The 10227-nt window shown below is 38.5% G+C and overlaps 1 protein-coding gene across 1 annotated transcript; it reads left to right on the plus strand.

Annotated features, from left to right (window-relative positions):
• The first annotated feature begins 35 nt into the window (after positions 1-35).
• Positions 36-6308, plus strand: fkbp4 (FKBP prolyl isomerase 4). The gene is made up of 11 exons (XM_044124639.1): positions 36-458; positions 892-1036; positions 1122-1264; positions 1961-2081; positions 3075-3231; positions 3530-3620; positions 3698-3781; positions 3881-4066; positions 4189-4332; positions 5031-5126; positions 5242-6308. The coding sequence occupies exons 1-11, from the start codon at positions 366-368 to the stop codon at positions 5326-5328; spliced, it is 1347 nt and encodes a 448-aa protein (XP_043980574.1). The 5' UTR covers positions 36-365; the 3' UTR covers positions 5329-6308.
• The last annotated feature ends 3919 nt before the right edge of the window (positions 6309-10227 follow it).

Consider the following 10227-nt stretch of genomic DNA (forward strand, 5'->3'; position numbering starts at 1 on the left):
GCACCGCCTTTGTGGTGTATGGTTGTAAAGACGTGAAACGCCACACAACAGGGCATTAGTCGCTGTCGATCCAGGTCGACTGTCTGGAAAGTTCTCTGCTCCTCTAAACGTCAGCTGCCCATCGTGAACTGGAAGCTGTCTGTCTAACACCACAGATAACTGGGTTATTGAGTAGTAGCCTATGATTGTGTATTTAATTTCCAACTGCATAAAGGAAGAGAAGAACTAACAGCGGGGGAGCCAAACGAAGCCTTTGCTGCTACTTGTGTTGACGTTAGTTGTTGCTTGCTGCACTTGGCGTGGTTGGTAGCAAGTGTCAGTTCGTGCTGCGTTGTAGGGATAGGGGGGAATCTGACCCAAAAACGATGACTGCAGAGGAGCAGAACAGCGAGGGACAAAACACCATCCCCATGGAGGGAGAAGACATCACACCAAAGAAAGATGGAGGTGTTTTAAAGGTAAACGAACTGGTGCTTTACTCCTGCTAGAAATAGCTAGGCTAATGTTAGCTGCTTGTAGCCTGCGTGACGCACAGCATTTCAGTGTAAATTGGACGTACAAGCTAGCTGCAGTAGTTGCAACAAAACAGTATATTCTGGTCATTTTGCATTGCATTCGCTTTTTGTGTCATCTGATTCTTGGATGAAGGTGAAACTTAACACTTGCAGTGCAACAGCGTGCATTTCCAGAAGGATCTGTACAGTCAGTCTGTCTGTGCTGCGCCGAGCTATTTACGCTGCATACAGGAGAACAATCCTGAATTGATTTCTTTTAAAATTATCTTTTTTGATGTAGAGAATCTTAACTATACAGTGGCTATGCAGGACACGGACTAAAATTTGGCTTTGGATAACAGTTTTCCATAACTTCTGCAAATGTCTCTCCTTACAGCTGGTGAAACGGGAAGGCACAGGCACAGACTTCCCTATGACTGGTGATAAAGTTTTTGTCCATTATGTGGGCACTCTCTTGGACGGGACACATTTTGACTCGAGCAGGGACAGAGGAGAGAAATTTTCCTTTGAGCTGGGCAAAGGTTGGTCTGCTATCTAAAAGACATCAATATTTCTCAGTCATAGTTGCACAACTATCAGGGTTATTTAAGTCCTCTCTCATTTTAGGTCAAGTAATTAAGGCATGGGATATTGGCGTGGCTACAATGAGAGTGGGAGAGCTGTGTCAGCTCATCTGCAAGCCAGAATATGCTTATGGATCCGCGGGCAGCCCACCCAAAATACCTCCCAAAGCCACTCTTATTTTTGAGGTACAGTTGAGTATTTAAGGAGTCAAAATTCTTAAATGAGCAGCAGCTAAAGGCTTTAGCTGTCTGTCATGCCTATATTACATCTTTTGCCGTTCTATTCTTTTAAAGCATCAAATCTTTTAAAATCTCTGAGTTAAAATATTGATTTCTTTTTTGTAATGTCTCCCGGCACATGTGAGCATTCCTGGTAATGAGAACGCAGAAAGCACTTGAGCCCTTAATGATCTCTCAAGTTCACGTAAAGTTTCTGCCAGATCTTAATGCTATATTATCTTATATTTAAAAAAATAACAACAATCAAATTGCATGTGATTGACCCGTTCTGATTTGTCTAACAGCCTTATAGTGAAGTTAGTCTTGATATTGTTTCCAATAAGGTACCACCAAATACAAATCTGTTTTGTTTTAATAAATCTCATTCAGATTTTTTGTACTCCTTTTTTAATCTAATGATTTAAATAAGTTATTTTATTTTCTAAACCTTGTTACTGTACGCTTGTGACAGTATTATCTTAATAGGAATGTTGGGAAGCCTTCTAGTTATTTCTCATCTAATGACTGTTCTTTTTTTACAAACTTTGGTGCTCCTTGAAAGAGTAAACTCACCCGAGCCTGGGGTGGACTGCTTCCATGTGTTATTGCCTATTGTTGGCCTGGAAAGTCAAAATGTTAATTTATTCATTTACATAAATGCAGGTGGAGCTGTTTGAATTTCGTGGGGAAGACATAACTGAGGATGAAGATGGAGGAATCATTCGGCGTATCATCACTAAAGGAGAGGGTTATTCCAAGCCCAATGAAGGAGCTGTGGTGGAAGGTATCATTTTAACTTTAATTACGAAGTTAATATAATGAGACATATCAATCAAAATCTCTAATATGTTGTTTTATTTAAAATTTTATATCTTAAGTTTATGCTAAATAGGTCGTTCTGCTTCATTCATTGTAAAGTATCATGTCACAACACAAATCGAGCAGTCTGATGGATTTGTTTGTTGAAAAAGAAAACTTTTAAGAGCTGATCAGATTGTTAGAAGCATGATAATTAACCATAGTTGTTTTGAATGTACAGATCTAGATTTGATCAAATTTATGAACCGTGGCAACTCATGGCCTCATGCAGAAGTGAATAAGTGTGCATATTCACATTTTAAAATTTAGCTGACAGTTGGCTCATTATCCACACTTGAATAGAAAAATCCTTAAAAGTAGGTTGTAAAACTGGTTTAGCCCAGTGAGAACTGGGCGCTACATATTTCAGTAACCACAGTTTTCAACGGATTTCAGCCTTCTTTACCTAAAACAAAGATAGATGACTTAAAAGTAAATTCTACGTTGAAGTTGTGGATTAGACACCAACAATGATTGCATTTCTTATTTGAAAAGCATACATCTGAAAAATCTTGTCATTTGTCAAATGTCTGTGAGTGCAGATCACATCATACTTGTGTCTAAATACGTCTGTTCATCTTTATATGCGTGGCGAAGAGCTTAGACCCGACTGATTTAGACATTTGTCATATTGCCTCTTGCATGACTGAATCTATTTTTTTTCTCTGTAGATAATTTACTTAAAGATCGTGATTTGTTGCCAACTTTTTGCCTGCATCTTCTTTGTGATTTGTCCCACTTATTTCAATGTTTCACAAACGTGCGTGTGTTCGGAGTCTGAAACTTTTTTTGAGTTAATGACCAGCTGCACAGCATCATTTAAACACAGTTTTCATTGTTGACCCCTCAAAGAAAGCCCTACTTTATAGTACACACCCCCAAGGTTTGTCACGAGTTAATCTCAGCGTTTCTGTTTCAGTCTTTGTTCAAGGTACCTGCGATGGACGTGTTTTTGATGAGAGGGAGCTGAAATTTGAGATTGGGGATGGAGAGAGTTTTAGCTTGCCCAGCGGTGTGGAGAAAGCCATCATGGCCATGGAGCAGGGAGAAGAGGCACTCTTCATTATGAAACCAAAGTATGATTATGTTTGTTAGTTTATCTTGTCTCTCGTGTAATATTGGTACTGTTTATTGCCATGCTGCAATAATGTCTTAGGTAAAAATCCTGGCCTGGGATTTCTGAATTGAGTTTGCATGTTCAGTCTGTACATTAGTGGGCTTCCTCCCATAGTTCATAAACATGGCCAGAGGTTTGTGGTATCTAAATTACCCCTAGTTATTATTGTTAGTGTGTGTGTACAGTTTGACATAATCAACAGTTAAATTGATTATGTTGCACAAAACCTTTTTGCTACATCTGTGTTTGTTTTGTAGATATGGCTTTGGGGTTGATGGGAATGAGAAGTATTGTATTCCTGGTAGTGCAACGTTGCAGTACAAGATTAAGCTAACAGCCTTTGAAAAGGTAAGAATATGACAAAGATCTGTGACGGGTAGTGTTTGATCAAGTTTCCTTACATTTGACTTATTTTTATCTAACAGGCTAAGGAGTCGTGGGAAATGAACACAATGGAAAAGCTGGAGCAAAGCGGTATTGTCAAGGAGAAAGGAACGCAGTGTTTTAAGGTATCTTACGTTTGTTAAAAAGCCAAAAGATTTTATTCTGGATTTAATTGCGCCATGTCTCCTTGTTATGTATTCTGACCTGGGGATTTTCTGTTACAGGATGGGAAATACAAACAGGCATCTGTGCAGTACAAAAAGATTGTTGCTTGGCTAGAGCATGAGTCTGGCTTGTCAGATGAGGATGAAAAAAAGGCAAAAACCCTGCGACTGGCTGCACATCTGAACTTGGCCATGTGCTTCCTTAAAATGCATGAGCCAAACAAAGCCTTTGAAAATTGTGACAAGGTATTTGACTTCTCTAATTCCTGAGAGGGAAGACTGAACAGATGTCTTTCAGATGAGGTTTATTTGCTTTACAGGTGGGAGTTGTTTAAATCTCAAAAAGACCCCGTCATTTCTTGTTGCAGGCCCTGGAAATCGATTCTACAAACGAGAAGGCTTTGTTCCGACGGGGAGAGGCGCTCTTCAATATGAATGAATTTGAGAAGGCGAGAGATGATTTCCAGCGAGTTGTTCAGCTCTATCCTTCCAACAAAGCCGCAAAAAGTCAGGTATAATACCAAGTGCTAATTCCTCATAAAGTTTTGCCCATTTTCGCATTAAAACCACTTTGTTTGTAATACTAATTTCATTTTATTGGGATTTTGGACATAAAGTAGACAGGAAGCTGGTTTTCAACAAATAAAAATGTGAAAAGTTCGGCATGCTTTTCTTCTCAGCCACTGAGAATGAAGGCTTTGTAAAAGCATTTCATAGTGGATTTACAGCTTTAAGTCTTTAACGTGTATCTGTACTAGCTGTGATTATTCAGATTAAGATTTCTATTCATTATTTGCTAACTAGGTTTACCCATTTTATAGAGGTGGGAATGGGTCTGACTTAAGTACTCCTAAAATGGTGTTGTTTTTTCAGCAATTAGCCTTTTTAAAGTCTGAATACTCAAGTTAAGGATTAATTACTAAATTAATTAATTGATTATTTCAGTATTAAGTTGATCACAATTAGTCCAATAAATTGTTTCAGCCCTACTACAAAGGAGGCTTCTTTAATCTGCCTTTTAAAAATTAAATGCAGTGTCATTGAGGAAGCTGTCAAAAAAATAAAATATTTGAAAATCATGAATTTCAGATTAATGATGTTATGAAATTATTAGCACTTCAGAAAAAATATCTTGCAACTTTAACTAGTTTCCTTTTTGGTGCTTACCTTTAGTTTTGTTAAACAGCTGGTTATCTCCTTGTCAAATTAGGTGGTCCTGTGTCAGAAACGCATTAAGGAGCAGCACGAAAAGGACAAACGCATCTATGCTAACATGTTCCAGAAATTTGCAGAAAGGGATTCAAAGGTGAGGACATTCTTCTTTGTACACAACTGCCAAGTAGCCACTAGAGGGCGGCATAAATTACAAAAAAGCGACTTGGAGAGGCACTAATATAGATATTGTTTTCCTTTTTGAGCAGAAAGAAGCAGAGAAGGTGAAGCCCGAGAGCAAGGAGAACGGCGAGGAGGAAATGGAGGTTGAAAATGGGGAAAAGGAAACTCAGTGAAGTGAAAGCATAGATGAAGATGCAACTGTTATTATGGTTCAAATGTACTTAGACTTTTGTAACCAGCCGTTTGTGTTTAAGGTATGATTGTGTATATATGTATATGCGAGAATGAGTGTCACTGAGAGCACTGACCTCGGGCGGGTCTTTGGCATGTCGCTGTGTCCAGGCTCTTTGGTGTGGCAGCTAGCTGAGTGAGTGGGGCTTCTTTGGCTGACAGCACTCTGGGAAATGGATTTAATAAGTCGATTGTGTGCCATGACCCTTGGCTCTGAACACTTTCAGCCCACAGCTCTGAACTGTGCATGTGTTTTGTTTTTTTTTTGTTTTTTTTGGGGGGGTTTTTTTGTTTTGTTTTTTTAAGAAATGTGGGTAGGAAAAAAAATGCATCCCAGGAGTTGCGTGCAGAGTTTTACAACCCGTCAAGGGCTCCGCCATTTACCCCACAACATTTTCTGTCCCATATTCCTTATTGTTGCTGTCCATCCGAGCCTCCTCATGGGCCTACTGATCAATTGTTGGAGCATGGATGATTGTGTTCACAGAACTGGTTTGGTTTGAATGTTTATGTCGTTAAGTGTGTATGTAGCAGCACTGTGGATTGGAAATGTGATAAAACGTCAGTCTGGGTTAGTTTACAGACTTCGATCTTCTCTCAGCAAAATTGTGGGGTTCCCTTAAAGCCCTTGGGTACAGGACTGTTCACTTTTTCTTCGAAAAATATTGACTTTGTACTTTTTTTTTTTCTAGTGTTGTGCTTGTGATTACTGTAATGTTCTCAACAAAGATTTATAAAGTAGAACTGATAAAGCAACTGGAATCTGTGCATAAACCCTTTGCATTTTAGTCAGCAGTGCCTACATGGACAAAAGCTAAAGTAGATGCCAAATGTAAGATGAGCTTTTTTTTGAGTTTATCTTTGTTGGGAAGTCACTGCTTGGTGTGTCCTGACAGACTTATAATAAACTGTTCACTACGAACTCTGTGTATGTGCTTTTTTTATATCTTTATGTCTGAGGTTTTCTGTGGTACTTTCCTTTCCCTTCTTTGCTTGATTGATATCTCCTTACTCTAAGAACTGTGAGAAACTGTTAAATCAGCAACACCAGGAGTAGCTTTTTTATGCCTCCCACAAAGGCTGTTGCTCAAAGCTTAAAATAAGATAAAGTTGTAGCTAAAACAGTCTCAATATTCATGAATGCACAGAACAATTTACCATTGCATAGACCAAAATTTACAAAATGCACAGAACTTGATTCACAGGATGTCATGTGTGCACAAAGCAATATTAACAAATGAACAGAACAAGACTCGCTCTTGTATTTTTTTGTGCAAAACACAAATGTATTTTGATTTACAAACTGCCCCTGGTCTGTGGACTTCACTGCCTTTTTGTGTGAATTGTGAGACTCCCCTGACATGGCTCAACCCTCAAATGTGTTCTTTTTTTCCCAACAGAGAATAATTAGCAACCAAGCATATCTTTGTTTCAGCCAATCATAAGAACGTGCCACGTGGGAGTATGACTTATGTAAAATCAGTTACTGAAGAAGAAATCACACCAAAATTTAAAAAAATAGCATGCTGCAGCCATGTCAAAGTACAGTCCTCAACATGGCTTCTGACAGCCACAACTATCTTAACATAACTTGTCCTCTTGTTATGAGAATGTTTTTTTTTTTTCTAATATTTTAATAGGTTTAATTGTGCAACTATCAAGACAAGCTAGCAAGCTAAGTGGGATAGCCATGCTTTGCGCTTCTGCATGTTGATGGTGTCAGGCTAATGTCCTTCCATATAGTTATATTTCTTCTGATTAAATTAATTAGTTGACAGGATATGTCCCCTCGAGCTGAGGTAGCAGCTCAGGCTTTTGGGCAATTGTTGACCCTGGAGTTGTCCTCAGTCCCAAGACAGTAATAGGCTTTGTATATTATGGAGAGTTATAAAGTGCTGATCCTTGAATAAATTATTATATCAATGTAATATTAATTTAATTTAATTATATTTCTTAATCTGTCATCTGAGTCCAAATTTCATACCACACACAAAATTAAAAACTTCTTGAATCAAAAAATTCTTAGTCATTTTTTTTATTGTCATCTTAACCTGAGAGTTTAGTTGGCTTAAACTCTCAGTATTTTTGTGAAAACATCCTTGCGCTCTGTTCAGTGAAAACAATAACTTACTGGCAGCATGTTGTCAAACAAATCACTTTGGTATTTGTTTTACTAGCACAAGGCTTTAACCTGCTTTCCTTTGTTAAATCCAGAGACTGTATAATGAGCCTTTCCAAGGTTGCACCTGCTTTAGTTGGCAGGTCAGAATCTGTTTTTCCATGGATGAACTGGAACTCATTTGATCCCCCAGCTTTCTCTCAGGGACGCTGGCATCATCTTACAAAAGTGTTTTTTTTTTCTTTTTCTTTTTTGTCTTTCCCTGTCTGCTGATGATAAATAAGATAGATTTGTTTTGTTCATTAGGTAATGAAGGTATATCAATACTGGCCCAGAAGGGAGAGTCTGATTTCTCTCTTCTCTCTTGTTTAGTTGCTGGAGTGTTCAATCAATCAATCAAACTTTATTTGTATAGCACATTTCAGCAGCAAGGCATTTCAAAGTGCTTTACATCAAATCAAACACAAAAATACAATGCAACATAGAATCAACAATAAAAACACAACATAGTCAGATTCCGTCAATAAATTTGCAATTGATTACGTTTCGAATACAACTCTAAACAAGTGGGTTTTTAGTTGAGATTTAAAGGAAGTCAGTGTTTCAGCTGTTTTACAGTTTTCTGGAAGTTTGTTCCAGATTTTTGGTGCATAGATGCTAAATGCCGCTTCTCCTCGTTTGGTTCTGGTTCTGGGGATGCAGAGCAGACCAGAACCAGAAGACCTGAGAAGTCTGGAAGGTTGATACAACAGCAGCAAATCTTTAATGTATTGTGGTGCTAAACCATTCAGTGATTTATAAACTAACAACAGTATTTTAATGTCTATTCTTTGAGCTACAGGGAGCCAGTGGAGAGACTTTAAAACTGGTGTTATGTGCTCTATCTTCCTGGTTTTAGTGAGAACACGAGGAGCAGCATTCTGGATCAGCTGTAGCTGTTTGATTGATTTGTTGGACAGACCTGTGAAGACGCTGTTACAGTAATCAATACGACTGAAGATAAACGCATGGATGAGTTTCTCTAGATCTGGCTGAGACATTAATCCTTTAATCCTGAAAATGTTCTTCAGGTGATAGAAGGCCGTCTTTGTGACTGTCTTTACGTGGCTCTGAAGGTTCAGGTCAGAGTCCATCACTACTCCCAGGTTTCTGGCCTGATCACTGGTTTTCAGTTGTAATAACTGAAGCTGTGCACTGACTCTGGATCGTTCCTCTTTAGGTCCAAAAATAATAACTTCAGTTTTGTTTTTGTTCAGCTGGAGGAAGTTTTGGCACATCCACACATTTATCTGTTCTAAGCATCTGTTCAGTGATTGGATGGGTTCTGAGTCTCCTGGTGACATCGTAATGTAAAGCTGTGTGTCATCTGCATAGTTATGGTAGCTGATATTATTTCCTGTTATAACCTGAGCTAGTGGGAGCATATAGATATTGAATAAGAGGGGTCCTACGATTGAACCTTGGGGTACCCCACATGTGACCTTGGACCTCTTTGATGAGAAGTTTCCAATTGAAACAAAGAAATCCCTGTTCTTTATGTACAATTCAAACCAGTTAAGCACTGGACCGGAGAGTCCGACCCAACTCTCCAGTCGATTCAGTAATATTTCATGGTCAACAGTGTCAAAAGCTGCACTGAGGTCCAACAGAACCAGCACTGTGGTTCTCCCACAGTTCGTATTTATATGGATGTCATTGAACACTTTTACGAGGGCAGTTTCTGTGCTGTGGTGAGACCGGAAACCAGATTGGAAGGAGTCAAAGCGGTTGGTTATCGTTAGGAAGCTATTTAACTGTTTACACACAACTTTTTCAATAACTTTGCTGATGAATGGGAGGTTGGAGATCGGCCTGTAATTCTGCAGTAGTGATTTGTCTAGATTGTTCTTTTTTATCAGTGGTTTGATTACTGCCGTTTTCAAAGCCTGGGGGAAAACGCCTGATGAGAGTGATGAGTTTACTATTTGGATCAGATCAATAGCAACAACAGGCAGGACTTTCTTAAAGAAATGTGTGGGTAAGACATCCAGACAGCAAGAACTGGAGCTTAATTGACTTATAATTTCCTCCAGGGTTTTATAATTAAGTAGTTGAAATTGGGTCATTTTTCCTGTATTTGTTTTGTTTGGGTTCAGTGTTGGTACTGACTTTATAGTGGATGTGCAGATTAATCCTCTGATTTTTTGAATTTTCTCTGAAAAGAAACTGGAAAACTGGTTGCAGGCGGCAATAGACTGAAATTCAGGTGGTAACGTGATAGGAGGATTTGTGAGCCTGTCAACTGTTGCAAATAAAGCTCGAGCATTGTTAATGTTTTTGTTTATGACATCTGCAAAGAAGGCCTGTCTTGCATGTTTGAGTGTTAAATGATAGTAACGTAGTTTTTCTTTATAGATGTCATAATGAACGTGAAGTTGTTGCAAATAAAGCTCGAGCATTGTTAATGTTTTTGTTTATGACATCTGCAAAGAAGGCCTGTCTTGCATGTTTGAGTGTTAAATGATAGTAACGTAGTTTTTCTTTATAGATGTCATAATGAACGTGAAGTTGAGTTTTACGCCATTTTCGTTTCTGCCCACCAGAGTTGTCTTGCAGATCTAACTGTTTGTGCATTTCTCCATGGAGATTTCTTCTTACCAGACACAACCTTCATTTTAATTGGGGTAATGGAATCAATGATATCTGAAACTTTAGACTGAAAATCATTTACCAACTTATCTAT

Source organism: Gambusia affinis, linkage group LG08, assembly GCF_019740435.1.
Source record: "Gambusia affinis linkage group LG08, SWU_Gaff_1.0, whole genome shotgun sequence".
NCBI lineage: Eukaryota > Metazoa > Chordata > Actinopteri > Cyprinodontiformes > Poeciliidae > Gambusia > Gambusia affinis.